Below are 18,473 nucleotides of genomic sequence, written 5' to 3'. Positions count from 1 at the left end.
AGAATTACAGAAAGAAGAGACAATAGCTTTAAAAAAAACATAGAAAACTATCATGTGCAACAAAAACAAAACTAAGAGAGGTGCTTCATTCGTTGTTTTTGAAGCAAGTTATGATTGTCCGGCCAAATACACGATTAACCATGCATCATTGACTGGCTGTGATCACAAGGAAGCAGTGAATGAAAAATGGATTATTAAATTTATAAAAAACAAAAATTAAAAGATAACTGCATGAAGAAGAAATCCATTAGGCAATAATTTGGCTTCAACCTACTGCGATAAACGTCGTCATCCCTTCAAGCTGCTAAAATTTGTTTAGACTTTAAATAACATAAACATAATATTCATATATCAATTAATTTTTTATCACATTATATCAAAGCATTTTACGTATAAAATTTGAATTCATCAGTGATTTACCAGTTAGTCAATGTGATTATCTGTAGTTCTTATGTTCAACATCAAATGTTTAAGATTAAGAATTGATAATGCTATAATGGATTGGTAAGCAGCGATAAATCTATTTTGATGCCTTGAAAGTGATTTTATCTTCTCCAAATGCAATTATCTTCATAATAATGAATGGAGTAGAATGATTTATAATGCTAACTCTGATGAGGTTCATTGCAATAACAATGATGATGCCCTAACAATGAAAAGATATACTATTTTCATTTTTCATCCTCTTGCAAAGTATTAGACAAAGGTTTGCGATGAGGAAAAATCAATAGAATATTTGGGTTCTCAAATTTCATATAATTATCAACATTTACCTACTTGATGCACTGTTTACAAGATTACCTATTACTTACAAGCACAAATAGCTCTGATGGTCTAAGCATCATGCAATCTGATGTGAAACCAACCAAGAATTTCATGGAACTAATAAAAGTATTGCGAAGTGTGCTACTTTAAGGTTAATGAGTCATAAGGCATGATTATAAGAATTTTCAATTATCAATTTTGTCGTGGTATGCAATTACAAAACTTAGGAGATTAGAACAAGCTAAGACAATTCAGAAATTATCACAATAACACTAGATATGCCGTAACAAGATCCAAAGCTTAATATTTAGAAAGTTCACCAAGAGTTACCGTTCTCACTCACACTCAATATATGGCTTTAGCGAAGAGAAGCTTTCAGCACACTAAACGACGCCACTAAGAGGGTGGGTAGCAACACCAACGGCTTTGATCCAAGAGAATGTAGTCGGCGGTGGAGGAGAAGTAGATCGTCCGATGAGAAGCCAAGGAGCTCTGGGTTGTTGAAGTTCAATCGTCTTGGCGAGGCAATAAAGGATGCGGTTAACGTAGTTTTCCACGGAGTCATCGTATTCCCAATCCGGTTTGTAGAAGAGAGAAAGTAGGATGTCAATCTCTCCTTGTGCGCTGTAGGCAAAACCGTGGTCGACCTCAGGGTCACCCATCCATGGGTGGGGGAGGCTCCTCTCTTGGACTCCTTGGGGCGGCGGGATTATGAAGCAAGAAGGGAAAGAGAGGGGGGAGTCGGCGGTGGGCTAGGGTTTGGATGTGAGAGAGGTGGCTAGGAAAGGAATTGGAGAGGGATTTGATTGTGAAATATGAAAATAAAATCAGATTTTAATTAATGTAGGGTTAGGGGAATTTCAAATTTGAAATTAAAGGAGATTGGGAAAGAATTAGGCCAAGAGATTTAATTAATTGGATCCTTAATTGGAGTCCAATTAATGTGATTGGAGAGAAAGGGGGTGGCCGAACCTATGGAGGGGAATTTAGGGGATTTGTTTAATTGGGATTGTGGGCCCAAGCAATTAAATAATTCAAAGAAGAAATCTGAAATTGATTTCAGATTTAAGGGATTAAAAGAGTTACCTAATTAGGATAGGAAATTAGTAAAGGAATTAACTCAAATCTATTTGAATTTGAATTTAAAAATCCCTCAAAATTTTATCTTCCTAAATCAGGAAAACATTCAAGGAAATTAATGAGAGGTTAGGGGATGGATGGGGAGGATGGCAGGCGGTATGAGGGCTTGGTAGGGGATTAGCGGTGGAGCCAAGGTGGGGAGCATGGGTGGTGGATGAGAGAAGGCCAAGGGAGGACGGCGGGTCTTGTGGTGGTGGTCGGGTAGGGGAAAATGAAGGGGTGGTGGGAGTAGAGCAGGACGGCGGTGTGGGGAGAGATGGGAGAGGTCGGAGGAGATGCGAGAAACAAAAATTAGAGCCGCGAACCTTGGACCCTTCCAAAGGTTGACGGGTATTGTGATTGCCCACACCTAGGGCCTTCCTTCTTCTCTCAAACACTCAACATTGAGGGAGACAAAGAAAACTCATAATTTCATTCAATCAATCATCATCCAAATACAAGACCAATGACCCAATATATAAGCCTCATAGAGAAAGAAAAGAAATGACTAAAATGCCCATAGGGCTACAACTCAACTTAGCACACAATAAGGGTACAAACGTAAATAAAGAAAATATGAACTAATACATAAAAAATCAAATATATAAGCTCCTCATCGTAATCATTGATCTACGATGCTTCCGGCGGTAGATATTCCGGAATCTCCTACTAATGTCCTTATCACAATCTCATAGAGCTTAAGATAAGCGTAAGCTTTGAACTGGCGATGAAGCCTTTTGAGGACTTCTTCTACAAATTTAGATGTATCCATTGAAACCACAAATGCAGTTTTCAAATGCTTTTTTTACTCCTAATTGGATGCCCCCACACTATACATATATTATGACTAAAAACCTAAAAAAATGATTCACCATACTTCTCTTTGTCACATGCTACCCTAGTTGGCACTACATCATCTGCCAACATCCCCTCACAAACACCCAAGTCACATTCAACCTTACTCAGAACCCCTAGCACTTCACGTTCACATAACCCACGTGGCTCACACTTCATTTGCTCGACTAGTCGCATCAACTCTTTGGTTGCTCACCTAATCTACATTGCTTCGTTGCACGCTAGGTTCATTCATGCACATAACAATCCATGTGCGATGTCGGTTCCTCACTATTTTTGTCGTGCCTCTACTTTAGGGAGCCATTGCCTCCGAATGTAGGCGGTGCTCCCTTGTTGATTCGATGTAACTCTTTGCTTGTTAATTTCTTCTCGATATTCATTCCATCTATTATGTCAAATGCTCCTCATGGATTATCGCAATGTGATGCATCATCCCTTATCGTTGCCCCTTGCCCTAAGGATTTCAACCACTATGGAATCTCTTTAGACTTATGATCCCATTCTTTTGCATAGGTTGTTAAGGTGATAAGGGTCTTAGACTTAAAATTGCTGCCTTCTCTCGATGCCCCACATATTTTCAATAACAGTCTATACTAACTCATTACAATCTATCATCCTCATTAAGGAACTAATATTAAAGTAACATTACTGTAGAAAGTAAACGCTCTAGGATTAGTTCCTGAAGTAAGATGTTGGCCTCGATTTTTGTTTATTTGTTCTCGAATGCACTTGATTGAGTCGATTGGCCCTCGTCGAGCCCAATTTGAGTTGAATCGACGTCGATTTTGGTTTAATTTCATCAAATTAATGGAATCGGACCAAATTCAACCCGAATCAAGTCAAATTGAGTTCGATCTAGGTTCAAACCTAAACCAAATCAGTTCAATTGGTTCAATAATTACTCCAGTAACTTTCTAATAAGTTTGAATTTGTTCCTAAATCAAGAAATGCAATCGACGGTGTCGATTTCGTCGAAATTCAAAAATTTGCCACGGCCGCAGTATTCAATCGCGTGATATTCTTGTTTTGGCACGGAGCAGGGCCATTTTAGGGAAGAAGCAAATGGCACAATGCCATTTCTCATGAATGAAGAAGATAGAGCGCAAGCAGAGCCTCTGTCTTCGTGTATGGAAAAACTGGGAGGAAATATTAGAGGAATTCGGCTCGATTTCTCATGGGATCGCTCTCTTTTGTTGCTCTTGCCCGAAGGCACCAAGGACGGAAGTTCTACCTCATGCGGCCTCTCTCTCTCTCTCCCCTCTCGTTGGTTCGCACGACACAGGGCCAAAACCCAGCTCTCATCTCCTCTCTCTAGGAGCCACACCGGAAACCTCTCGCCCTCTCTTTGTCTATGTTCATTCCACCCCAGACACCGGCTCTCCTCACGCCTTCCTCTATCTCGTGTGAGAAATCCTAGACCGAGCTCCTCCCATCTCCCACCTCCTTTCTTCACGAGCATCTCTCGTCCAGGTTCGCCGACCTCCAACCCTAGTCGCGCCCATTGCTGCCGCCTCTCTCTCTCTCTCACACACACCCCTTCACGCGACCTGAAGCTCATCGAAGCTGAGCCCTCGTTCTTATTTGCTCACAAGGTGAAATTTCTATACCTTTCCCCTTCCTCCTCTTCTTCTTCTTACTACTCTTCCTCTTCTTCTCTTTTTCTTCCTTCTTCCTTCTCTCTTCCTTCTCTTCTTCTTCTTCCTCGTTTCTTCTTCCTCTTATCTCTCCTTCACCCACTTCTTCTTCTATCATCTATGAACAATATCTATGCAACGTCTTCCATACATTTTTTAAAATTGAAAAATTACGAACATGCTTGATATTATGAAGTGTAAAGATTATGTCATATCATTCTACTTGCTTCATGTTTCCTAATCACTAGCATACACAGATTTATTGTGTAGATGTGCAGATATGTTGAAAGAGATAAGAAGGTGAATTTGTTTTAAGTTTATTGCATACATAGATACTAATGTTAGACAACACACTTATTGTTAAGAAAAAAAATTGTTTGATTGTGTCGCCTATGGTGGTAGAACAAACTTAATGTGAAGTTTAGATCTTTAGCAAATGAAGTCTCAAAAATCATTCTACATATACTTTCATCTTGAATATGAATGAATAAAGCATGATTAGTAGAGTTTTGTACTTAATGTTATAGCTAGTTTAAAGAAATGCAATGGATATGGATTGAAAAACCTTGGCATAAAATTTATTGGAACCTTGATTAAACTTAGTCAAAATCAGCTATGAGATGGCATTGTTATTATAAGTGGAAGCTTTTCATCTCAAGCTTTGGTTGCATGAACTCAACAATAAAAATTTTGTTAGAATATGATGAACGATAAAATATTGTTGAATGCTTTTAGACATTGCAAGTGGGCATACATATGAAACATGCTTAAATTAATTTGAAGTGTTGGTCCATGTTGCGAAGTTATTTTCTCTTGGAGCAAAGTCTTGATTTTTGATAGGAAATACTTGAGTTCGCAAGTAATCCAAGAGGAAATACTTGAGTTCTCAAGAAACCCTAGCAATAATTGATAAACGCGGTGGGAATAATGCAAAAATCTTGATGAAATCAATCCAAAACAATAAATTGTAACATCGGAATCAAAGAAAAAGAAACACCAAGCAAGATACAATGGATCCTCAATTCAAGAGAAGGACCATTCTCTCCTAATCTCTAGACGATGAATCTAGAGCCCAAGACATCAAAGAACTCAACAGAACCCAAACAAATCAAAGCATAACCCTAACCCTAATCCTCCCTCCCATACTTAAGGCATACAATTAATTATTAAATCTCAAATTACTCCCTTGCCCTTGTCGCCCCCTCCTTGGCCTCCAATTAGTTTGAATTTGAATTCCTAGTGGGCCCCACCTCTCTCTCTCTCTCTCTCTCTCTCTCTCTCTCTCTCTCTCTCTCTCTATGCCACCGCCCCTTCTCCTGTAGCAAAGAACCAGCCCCTTTGAAGGGGCTGGTTGGAGTTGGACCAGTCCACTAAGGACTGGTCTAACAATGCCGCCCTCTCAAAGAATCACCATATCCTCAAGGTGAAAACAAGGAAACTGTTGTTTCACCCTCTCGTATGGCTCCCATGTAGCATCGTAATCAGGAAGATTCTTCCACTTGATGAGCACTTCCTTAGCTCCATCCTCTTTTTGGCGTACCCCCATCAACTCTAAGGGTTCCAGAATCACCTCTAAATCCTCAGTAAGTGTCACCGGTAACCCCGAGTTGGCTGTATAATCTCCAATGGCCCTTCTCAACTGAGATACATGGAAAACCGGATGTATAGTTGCTGTTGGTGATACTTTCAGCCAATATATTACCGTTCCAGTTCTCCAATACTTCATAAGATCCAAAGTACCTTGGAACAAGCTTCTCATTCCTCCTGTTGGCGACCGCTTCTATCTGTAAGGTCGGAGCTTCAAGAACACCTTCTCCCCTACTTCGAACTAGAATGTCCTTCATATGCCCATCAACTTGTTTCTTCATAATTGTTGAGCTCACAATAGATGTCTCTTCAACTCCTCTAACACTCTGTCCCTCTCCTCCAAGTACTCCACCAAAGAAACTGGAGCATTGTTACTTCCAAAGTGCACCAAGTGAGGAAGATCCCTTCCATACAACACCTTGAATGGGGTCATCTAAGAAGCAGAATGATAAGAGGTGTTGTACCAGTACTCGGATCATGATAGCCACTTGGCCCATAGCTTGGGTGTCTCCGACACAAAGCATCTCAGGTAGGTCTCCAAGCTCTTGTTTACCACTTCTATTTGGCCATCTGTCTGTGGGTGGTAGACGGTGCTCCTTTTTAGAACTATCCTCTATAATCTGAACAACTCCCTCTAAAAGTGGCTGATGAACACCTTATCTCTATCTGATACTATTGCCTCTGGTATTCCATGCAATATGATCACCTCTCTGATGAATAAAGCCGCTATCACCGTAGTGTATGGATGTTGGAGGGGAATGAAATGAGCATACTTGATCAATCTGTCCACCACCACCAGAATCACCATGAAACCTTCTGAACATGGCAGCCCATCTATGAAGTCCATGGATATCTCCTCCTATACTCATCCCGGTATAGCCAATGGTTGTAGTAGTCCTCTTGGTGACATAACCAGGTATTTGTTCCTCTGATAGACCTCACACATGGCCACCATCTCCTCCACATATATGTGTATCCTCTTCCAGTATAGCTCCGAGGCTAACCTCATATATGTCTTCTGCACCCCTGAATGACCTCCAACAGCGCTTCCATGAAACTCTTAGTGTAAGTATGGAATGTGGATTGAGATCCAGGGCATCACAAAAGTCCCCTAATAGATTAGTCTGTCCCCCTCCAATGAGTACCCTGGGCCCTTCCCTCAGTAAATATGTCTTGATCTTTCCCAACTCCTCATCCCTAGCACTAAGTTTGGAATGTGGATTGAGGTCCAGGGCATCACAAACCTCCCCTAATACATTAGTCTGTCCCCCTCCAATGAGTACCCTAGGCCCTTCCCTCAATAAATATGTCTTGATCTTTCCCAACTCCTCATCCCTAGCACTCTCCTCCATGATGGCCACCAAATCTAGCATCAAAGGAACTGATACTGTCACTGTCTGCAGCTCCCCATATATCTGAACAAGGCATCTGTTGTCTTGTTCTCCACTCCTAACTCATACTGGATTTCAGAATAATATCCCAAAAATTTGGACATCAACCTCTGATGCTCCTCAATCACCATCCACTGCTCCAACAAGTACTTCAGGCTCCTCTAATCAATTCTGATAATGAAGTGTCTACCTAATAGGTAGGGTCACCACTTCTTGATGGCTAAGATGATAGCCATCAACTCCCTCTCAAAGATTGATTTCAGCCTAGCTCTGGTTGTCAACACTTGGCTGAAGTAGGCAATGGGTCGACGATTCTGCATGAGTACTGCCCCCAGTTCGTACCCTGAAGCATCTATCTCCACTATGAAGGCCTGAGTGAAATCTGGTAAAGCTAAGACTGATACAGTAATCATAGCCTTCTTTAATCTCTCAAATAATGTTGTGGCCGCCTCTCCCCATAAGAAACCATCTTTCTTCAGCTGCTCTATCAGTGGTCATATTATAGTACTGTACCCTGTTACAAACCTCCTGAGAATCCCTAAACCCTAATACCCCATCAATCCTAACAATCCTCTCAACTCCTTCAGATTCTTAGGTAAGGGTCATCTCAGCAGCCTCAATCTTTAACTGACCTGATGTCACCCCTTCTTTGGACACAATGTGACCCAAATAGTCCACATTGGTCTGGGCAAAAAAACACTTCTTCAGGTTAGCCTTCAGATGATGTTCATGTATGACTCACAGGACTTCTTCAAGTGCTATAGATGCTCCTCAGTTTTGTTATACAACAATATGTCATCAAAAAACACCAAAACAAACTTCTGAGGTATTGTCTGAATACCCTGTTCATTAGTGACTAGAAAGTAACAGGGACGTTGATAAGTTCAAACGGCATTACCAAAAACTCATAATGCCCCTCGTGTGTCCTAAAAGCTGTTTTTGAGATGTATGCCTCCCTCATTCTGATCTGATGGTACCCGACTTCAAATCTAACTTGGAGAACATCACTGCCCCATACAGTTCATTCGAGAGCTCATCAATCACAGAAATAGGGAACTTATTCGGCAATATCCCCTTATTCAAAGCTCTGTAGTCCACACAAATCGCCAGCTCCCATCCTTCTTCTTGACAAGTGGGATTGGACTAGAGAAAGGAATCACACTCGACCTGATAATCCCAGCCTCTAACATCTCGCGGATCAGCTTCTCAATCTCATCCTTCTCAAATTGAGGATAACAGTAGGGTCTAACGCTGATGGGTGACACACCTTCCCTCAAGACGATGGCGTGCTCCTGCTCTCTCGGTGGTGGCAATCCCTGAGGTGGCTGAAACACCTCCTGGAATTGCTAAATCAATGGTTATATGGAGAAGGGTATATCCCCTCCCTCCTTCAATCTAGCTCCCTCCAAACTGTGCAGCTCTACCAAATATCCTCCCCCCACCTTCTCTATAATCCTGATAAAAAACTTGAGAGATACCCCATTCCTTGACAGCCCTACATCACCTTAAATAACCTTTTTCTTCCCCCCCCCCCCTTTACCACCAATTCCATTCTAAGGGTTCCCCAATTTACCTTGGTATCTCCCAAGGTCTGTAGTCATTTTATCCCCAGGATGACATCAGTGCTCCTAACTTCAATGAAAGAAAATTCTCCCTCACCTGTATCCCATGAATGGTCAACACCACTCCCCTACAAACTCCTCTATCCCATTTGCACATTTCTCGTGCCCATCATCACCCAATAGTCTCTTGTATCCACTAATTTCACCCCAAGCATATCAACAATCTAGGTGAAGATGAAATTGTTTGTTGCCCCACTATCTATCAAGACTATCACCTCTCTATCAGCTATCTCCCTTCACTTTCATATTTTGATTCAAAGTGAATCCCACTACTGAGTTTAGGGAGACTTCTACCACATCCAGATGCAACTTCTCATCTTCCTCCATCTCTAACCCACTCCCACCTCCCTCTTCATCTTCCTCGTCATCACAGACAGTGAGAATCTGAAGAGTTCGGTCCTTACACCTATACTTCGGCATGTACTTCTCATCACATCTAAAACATAACCCCTTTGCCCCTTTTCCTGTATCTCCTTCTCTGCCAGCCTCTTGAAATTTCCCCCACTCCTTCCTTCATCCTACTATCTTCTCCCTAGTGGTCTTACGAAATCCTCATGTTGCAGGCCCCTTGGGTGCTAAGTGGGTGGTCATCATCCTGTAAGTGCCTCCTAAGCTGTTGCTCCTGGCTCACTTCTCTGGATTCTTCTGATTCTCTACCAGCTGTGCCAACTTCATGGCCTCTCCCAAGTCACGAGGCATCATGGCTTTCACTGTCGCTCTAATTTCTGCCTTGAGCCCCTTCATGAAGTTTCCTTCCAATACAGCCTTTGATAATCGCTTCACTCAACTGGCTAGGTGCTCGAACCGCTCCCGATAGTCTGCCATTGATCCATCCTGTACTAGTGCAAAAAACTGCTCATAGAAGTTCTCTCCCATGTCGGTTTGGAAACATTATAATAAACAGTCCTTTAATGCTCTCCAGCTTTGTATAGGTCTGCTTTGGTCCCTCCACTGGAACCATGACAACATCCTCCCTTCCGAGCATAGGCCTGCTGTTGTCAGTTTCTCCTCATCCGTCAACTCATTGACAGCGAAGTACCTATCCACCTTATAGATCCATCCATAAGCATCCCCCCTTCAAAAATTGGCATCTTCAACTTCCTCACATTTGGCTCTCCCCTATTTGCCCGTATTCCTCCATATTTTCTCCTCTCCCAAGTGCTTTACTCTCCCCATTTCTCCTAATCCTCCCTTACATGCTCATCTTCAAACCCCTCTTCACTTTCTTCCCTACTTTCTCCAAAATCAACACCCCTCCTACCATAGTTTCCCTCCTTTCTCTCCCAAACACCACCCTTTACTCCTTGCTCCCTATTTCCACGTCTCTCTCCCCACCTTCCCCCTTTCTCCTCAATGATTTCAACAGTGTTTTCCCTCCTATGAAAATCAGAATTCATAGTTTTTCCCATTGGTTCCTTCGCCTCCGATGTCGCCATTTGGATTTGACTTTCCAATAACCTCTTCACCATCAAATGAAGAAAGGCAACTTTGCCTTCTAAGGAAAAAACATTGTCTTCTATGGATGAAATTCGATACTTCACCGTGGCTTTTATTTGGCTCATCTCTCCTTCCAAACGCTCTTCCAACGCATCTACTTTCATAGCCGTCATCAAAATTTCTGGATTTAGATCCAAAAATCAGCCAGTGTTCCTTCCTCCGGATGAATTTTCACCACTGAAATTTCAAGAAATCAAGCCCCGATGGTCCCAAGACTTGCTTTGATACCAATTTAATAGGACATACTTGAGTTCGCAAGCAACCCTAATAATAATTGATAAAAACAACAGGAATAATAAAAAAATCTTGATGAAATCAATCCAAAACAATAGATTGTAACAGTGGAATCAAAGCAAAAGCAAACGTCAAGTGTTATGTTTAAAAGCACACAAAAACAACGTTTTTCAATTTTCAATTTTCAATTTTCACAACAATTTGCATTAATGCACAAAAAATGACTTCAAAGATTTATTTCACCATTCATATTGAAATCAAAAACATAAAATCTCAGTTATGGAAAGACTGCATAACACTTTAATTTTTTCCTTTTTAACCATTGCAGATGAACGATTGAAATTATGCAGATTCCCAACAGAATAACCAAGTCTACTCTATGTAAGGTATGTTAAAAATTACCTTAGCTGCCACAACGTTGCCACTTGCAACAAAGGAACCAACTTCATGCCAACGATTAATACCACCATGCCGACGAAGATTTAATATTGGGGGCCCAGGAGAAAGCTTTGCTTCTAATTTCACTTGAATCATGCCGGCTGCTTCCATTGCAGCCTCCAGTGAATCGCCATCTGTTACTCTGTAACAACCAATGTACTTTCCCTTCTTACCTGAAACATGACGTTAATATACATGTATATCAGTTATGAACGTTTGAAATAGAAGGGACTTTTCTAGATTTCCATATACGAATTTAAACCGATTATTAGAAAGATCAAGAGCATATATCACTCATTTCTATTTCATATCATATAATAATACTACACGCAGAATTTTCCTCCTTGCCTTCCAAGAAAAATTATCCTTATGAAGAAAGATTTCACATCCGGAGAAATTCTACTAGAAAGAGGGATACTAGAAGTTAATTCAATCTTACATAAGGTTTGTTACCCAAACTACAAACTAGACCCTAGTTAAAGCTTACCGAAGAAAACTTTATTAAAATGGTAACTTAGCATCCGGATTGAGATATAGAAGAGAAACAATGAATGAAGAAGGGGGAATAGACCAAATTTGGATTAATTTTGTAAGAAGATACTCATATATTATAGACACACACAGTAAGTAAATAAAATTTTTTGAAAGCTAGGATACAATGTAAGATGATACTCAAATTACAGCTGAAGTCTGGAAAAAATAGCCAAAAGTATGATGTGCCACCTTTGAAGTCCTATACGAAGATTATGGAATAAGTATCACTGTACAGTATATATTTCATAAAAAATGCAAGGGAATCAATGAAACAGAACAGTTTCAGGTAATCCATCTAGAAAAACCTATGAACTACAGATTTCTTCGAGCATCACTGTTATTCAGAACTCACCTTAAAATATTATAAAATGCCCTCTGCTATGCAATTGGTATGGAATCTCCACAAGATTCTTCAAAGGAAAGCAAAAGAGTAATCCTTCCTTAAAAACGAGTCCACTGTATAGCATAAGCCTTACTAATCAAATCTGAATGCCATATTTCCCTTATAATGAACTAATTTTGATATAGTTCTAGGGATTTGAAATCTCATGTCACTTTCTTCTCCTACGCTCCATAAACAAAATGTGCTATTGATAAAGAAGCAAGTTTATAGTTCTAAATTGTTTTAACTGAGAACTAAACGAAGATGTATACCATATTTAGATAATAGCAAGAGGACTGAGTATAGCTCTCTGGCAAAACCCTCTGCAACAAGATTGCAGCTAATTATAATAGTGGTCAAGGGAAGAAAGTAAGGATTTGAAATTCCCAGCATTGGGCTTATGCAGGATTAAAACTGACTTTGAGGTCATTATACACAGGTAGGAACACACCCAAAACAGAAACGTGAAGAAATTATATATTAGTTATTTTGCAGAAGTGACATGAAGATTTTGAAGAATCAAACACAACAGTTCAACTGACCTCGCTCCGCCAATAACTCGTCAATTTTAATATTAGCCCTGGGAATAAGGACAAATTTGATCCCCAAACCATGAAGTAGTGAAATATCCTGCACACATAATAATTCTAAGTCAATCCAGTGCAAAGGATAAGCAGAGGAGTTTTCATGACTTGTGAAAAATTAGCACCAAGAGATTACAAATTTGTTAAAACTTCCATGTATTTAATCCAGTCGTTCAGAGTAAGCCAGAAAGGTATAGGGCCTGTTTGGCAGCAAGTAGGATTAAACAAATCCAGAGTGTGTTGCATTGTGAAAACCGGTTGACATAATTATTACGTAAATCAATCTAAATTCAGGTAAATTGTTTGGTTCTTGTTTCAGGAGTTGCAAATTAACAGAATATTAGATGAAGCACAACTGAACAAGTATATGCGAAAAATTACCAGAAAAAATACCCACGAACAAAAAAAAAAACATCTATCATCACAATAAATTTAATAATAATACTTGAATAAAATATCATTTTCTAATCTTACAGAAGTCAACCACATTCTTCAAATAGGTTATATGAGCAAAGCAAACGATGTCTGAAACCAGTGCTCCACAACATCTCCAAATCTTGAATCATCTCCCTGTAGACTTGATGAAACCGAAGAAACAAAAATCATGATGACGCGTTAGGAATATGAGAACCTTGGACATCAATGAAAGGGAAGGAGAAGAGGAATGTAAGACTGTATACAAATCCCATAAATCGCACCTTGGCAGGATTTGATAAAACCCGCTGAATCGTAAAAACCCTAATTTAGGATTTAAAGTAGTCAGGATTTACGAGGCTAGAAATAATTTAAAAAAAAAAAAAACTTGTTTAAATTCTATTATGTGATCAAGCAAACTACCAGCTGCTTATAAAGATGGCAATGAATGATTCATTGAATCCCATTGATCGGTCGAAAAACTAATCAGCTCCCATCTCTATGCTTCCATCCCCATCGAGCAGTCTTTCCACTCCCTAAAAATTTCCCTCCCCATTCTGCTTACCCAAGCTCTAGAATTATATTTTTTTCTCTAATCCCTTCCACCTCCAAACCCCCACCCCTTCCAAAATTTCTTCCTACCTGTCCCATTCTCTTAACACATTCGTTTTTTTCTACTTCACTTAACATTCTACCTCTAGCAAATCTCTCCCCACCATCTACCCGTAATCTAAGGCATTTCAAGGGAGAAATTATTCTGTACTTAATCCGAACGCGTTTGGATGCTGCGTATTTACTGCTTATTGTGTTGCGTATTTTTTGATATCAAATTTTTTCGTGTCAAAAAACAACACATAAATAATACTCACTAAATACTCACTAAATACACAATTAATACGCAAAAAATACGTAGAAAACATAATGTATCAAAAAATACGCAGTAAAATAAGCAGTAAATACGCAGCATCCGAACCCAATTCTGTGTTCGGACTGCGTACAGAATAATTTCTCATTTCAAGGGCACCTCTAACCGCAACGGCATTTTAGAGAGCTGAACAGTGCCAGCCAATATTGTAATTCACTGAATTTTTTAGGACTATTTATTGTGTGCGGATAAAGGACGGAATGAACAATTCAGATTTCATTAGTCTATAGTAAAAGCACATTCAAAGTGCAATTGCTATAATAACTACGCTTCTAATGTTAAAAAAAAAAATCCGGACGATTCTCTCCCTTCCTGTGTCCGCAAACAATAATCTCTCATTTTTTAGAGGTAAACAGTGACAGCCAATATTGTAATTCAATGCGAGAGTCGCGGCTTTTTGTTTTTTTTTGGAAAAATCATAAAATTAGGTTACGACATTTTTGAGAGGTGAACAGTGCTAGTCAATATTATAATTCAATGCGAGATTCACGGCTTTATTTTTTGGAAAAATCAGAAAATTAGGTTAAAAATTATAATTAAGTCTAATTCAAAGAATTGATAAATATAAATATATGATTAAAAATAAATATAAAAATCATATGAATAAGAATATATCCAAAATATTCTTTTTTGGTATTATCAAGGGCGGAACCACCTTTGGGTGAGTGGGGGCAATTGCCCCCCCTTAAAAAAATAAATTTTTTTTCCTTGGCAAATCAATTGAAGTGACCCCAAAAATTTCAATCCTGATGTGGGAACCCTAAAGACTTACTAGACTAAACAAGGAGATTTTATTCATTAAGATTAATCAAATTATTAAAATAAATTATGAGGGTTTCAATGCTTGTTTATTCATTTGCTCATGCGTTAGTCTCCAAACTATGAATGAAATTGCATCAATGGAGATCAAAAACGATGGCAATGATTTTACAAGTCAATAAAACTAGTCATAAGGGAATAGTAATGAATGAACAGCACATGGTAAAGCTGTCCCACCAGCTCCTAGCTATGCAAGTTTTTGTAATTTCTCCTTCAATAAGAAACCCAAAAAATAAAAATAAAAATAAAGATTATGTTGGAACTTAATAAATAAGTATTTCCATAAAAATTATGCTTAATCAAGCATGAATCTCGATGCAATTTGTAGGAGAAATTTTCAAATTTCAGCTCTAAAATATCCAAACTCAATTCCAATAAAGTTATAGTCAAATGGATCGCCATGATGAGACAAAACTAACGATAACAAAAGTGGTCCGATAAGAGTTCAAAGAAGCTCAAATCAATGCTTAAAGTATAGTTGAAAACTTTAGGATATGAATTAAAGGAAAAAATGATGCTCAGATTGTGCATGCTTACAATCAAATTGAATGTGTCGATAAAATGAATCCAATGACCCCCAAAATCACTTAATTCTGACATCATTATGACATGTAAATACTAAAATAATGGTCTATGACCAAGGGAATTAATATGGATCGCCCAATGGAGTATTAGTGATTTTGGTTATATTTATGTAACATATCAATTTCAAAAACTATAAATCGGCCCTCACTATTTACATGAGGAGAATCGTTAGCTTAAAATTCAAGAGAGCTCATAGGCTTGAATAATCCCAAAACGTCACTTGCACCACCGTCAGACCATCATCATTTGACCACAATCGTAGTATCATGACCCGATCGCCGTCGTTGGAACACCACTCGACTATCGTCATTGAATTACTACCCGACTGCCACCGTTGGACTGTCGCCCAACTACCTTCATCACAGGACTACTGTCATTTGATTGCTACCCTAAAAATATTGAACAATTGTCATCATCGGATCACCATTGTCCAATTACTGTCATATGACACTTAGCCTAAGACATATGACCGATGATGTCCGACTCTCAAATTTTATAAATAGGCACCCACTCTATAAATGAGGAGAACACTTAGCCTAAGATTCAAGAGAGCTCAGAAGTTTAAAGATTCTTGGAGCTCTACCCAAGCGCCACTACTGAACCATTGTTATTGGACCACCACCTTCAAAAAAACTTCGCAACCGCCACTGTCGAACCACCCCCATTGGTCCACCATCGCCCTACCCCTATTATTGGACCATCATCGCATGAACAACACAGTCATACAACCATCACTAAGCCACAAGCACTTAGATGCCTCTCATCCCATAACAACTCTATGGCCTTCTCCGCCAATCACTCATACTCTTGTAATTTGCCGAGAGTCAACCCAATGCACATTGCCTTAGGCCATCTCCAACCAAAAATCTTAATTTTCATTCCAAAATACTTTAATACATCAAAATGCAGTAATTTGTCTCCAATCGAACTCCATTTTCTAACACCGAAAAAAGAACATTCAAATATAAAACAAATAGCAAGTCAAATCAATATTGTCGTCCCAGTGTTCACCCACAATCAAATAGCACCATTTTTGCCGATCGAATGGAATGGAGCGACGGAAGAACTCTGGCGTTCAGGTGGAGAAGCTCTAAGCCAACAAATTGTTGCAGTCTATCTTCAAAAATAAAAGCAATAAATAATTGAACAAGGATAAGCTTGATACTACTATATATATATATATAATTTGCCAAAGAGACGGCCAGTTTTAGATTGAGTGACTGTAAGACGACATGAGAATCCACAAAATAAACCAAGAGGTTTCTTATTAAACTGGCAACGTAACAATTCGCACGTATAACGACTGATTAATTAAACCACCCATTAAATCACTAATTTGATCTCATTCTAAATTTTAATTTTGAGAGGCTTCCCAAAGAAGAATTGGAAAGTCTGTCCATTCCATAAAATTTTTCCTTTGTGAATTCGGTCGAATTAGAGAAGAAGAAAAGAACCTGGAGAACGTCGTCCAAGTAAGGACTAGCAACGATTTCGCCGGCGATCACCACCACAAACGTGCTTCCCCTGTGTCCCCTTATATAAGGCCAGACTTCCCTGAACCACCCCACGAACCGCTCACCTTCATCAAATGAAGAATCCCTATCGATTTTACTACCATAACAGCTTCTTCTGGCGAGATTTCCGCGTAGGACCTCCGGTGCCAAAGAGCGGCCCCGCAATGCCGGAAGGCGGGGGATCCTCCACCGATCAGAGACGGTTCCGTAGCCACGACCCAGCGCCGTCGCCAGCCGGCCGTGAGAGGCAGCGGCGGCCATGGTGGAGAGCGACGCCAGTAGCGATAGGGTCGAAACGCTCAAGGAGATGACAAAAGACAAGAGAGACTGAACGGCAGTAAGAAAGGGAGTACTTAATGCAGGTGAAGAGACGCGGCGACAAGCCGTTGACGGGATTGATGATTTGGCGCGCAGTTATAAGACGCATTGGGCTGGAGAGACACGTGGCGCATTACCAGGGCAGATGTTTTAAAAATAAGGGAATTATTTTCCCAAAAAAAAATTTAAATAATTTTCCCAAAAAAAAAAAAAAGGGAATTTGAGCTCGCGCCCGCAGCTCACTGGATGATTGGAGCTGTTTCCTCCCACCATTAAGGTTGCAAGAGGAGAAATTATTAGGTGCGGAGTGCGGACGGGAGAACTGTCCGCACACTAGTATAAAACCGTGCTCGGTACCACTCGGTACCACTGGGTACCGCTCGATACCCTGTGTCTGTGCGGACGGTTCTCACCCCGTCTGCACTCCGCACCTAATATTTTTTCTTGCAAGAGAGCCAAACGGTCTATGAGTTATTCGTTGCTCGAATCGATTAAAACTCATTTGTAATCGTTTAACTAACTAAACAAATAAAATTGAACAACATTTTTATTACTCAATTATTAAATAAACAAGTTTGAACACTAATGTGTTAGGTTCATTTATGATCACGAACAATATCATTTGATGCTCATGAACACGCTCGACATTAAGCTCGATTCGTGTTCAATTCAGAACTCATGAATACGCTCAATAAAAATTTGATTAATATTTAATTATAAAATTGATATATACACATAATATAAATATTTAAATTTATTATAACATAATGATATAATTATTTTTAATTAATAAAATTTAAAGTAATTAAATATTATAATATATTTTATAGTTTTAATTTCTTTACAATTGTTAATTTATTATGCTACATCGTTAGATCTTGCTCATTTGATAGTTCAAGAATACTTGTTAGATTTGTTCATGAACATGCATGTTTGATAGTTTAAAAAAATTCGTTAAATATGTTCACGAACAAAGCTCGCTAAGACTTGTTTGTTTAAAGCTCAATAAGCACTAAGCGAATCAAACATGAACACCGTTAATTTAAACGAATCAAACATGAACGCAAACAATAAACCTCGAATCAAACACGAACCGAACTTGAACAAGCTAATAATAAACGAACACAAACATGAACACTCACATACTCGACTCAGTTTGGTTCGTTTGCAGCCCTACTAACGCTGCTCAAATTCAAATCTCTAACTGCTAAATAAATAAGGGAATTTACCTACATATCATTTTATTTCATGTTATT

General features: G+C 39.3%; 1 protein-coding gene across 4 annotated transcripts in view; it reads right to left on the bottom strand.

Annotated features, from left to right (window-relative positions):
- Positions 1-13,756, bottom strand: part of LOC110098320 (probable amino-acid acetyltransferase NAGS2, chloroplastic) — a 40,776-nt gene extending 27,020 nt beyond the window's left edge. For 2 of the 4 annotated variants that reach the window (XR_003701513.1, XR_003701514.1), the window contains exons 1-5: positions 13,480-13,756; positions 13,341-13,380; positions 13,117-13,219; positions 12,601-12,688; positions 11,107-11,315 (exon numbers count right to left, since the gene is read on the bottom strand). Coding sequence is in view for 2 of the 4 variants with exons in the window: in XM_020825123.2 (XP_020680782.1) it covers positions 11,107-11,315; positions 12,601-12,688; positions 13,117-13,131 (312 nt within the window). In the remaining 2 variants the exon portion in view is untranslated. The remainder of the gene's footprint in view (positions 1-11,106; positions 11,316-12,600; positions 12,689-13,116; positions 13,220-13,340; positions 13,381-13,479) is intronic. The other 2 variants (XM_020825123.2, XM_020825124.2) reach the window with 2 other exon arrangements.
- Positions 13,757-18,473: the final 4,717 nt, after the last annotated feature.

The sequence above is a fragment of the Dendrobium catenatum genome, unplaced genomic scaffold (assembly GCF_001605985.2).
Source record: "Dendrobium catenatum unplaced genomic scaffold, ASM160598v2 fragScaff_scaffold_849, whole genome shotgun sequence".
Classification (NCBI taxonomy): domain Eukaryota; kingdom Viridiplantae; phylum Streptophyta; class Magnoliopsida; order Asparagales; family Orchidaceae; genus Dendrobium; species Dendrobium catenatum.
Note: the sequence above shows the minus strand (reverse complement) of the source record. Positions and strands in the feature narration are given on the sequence as shown.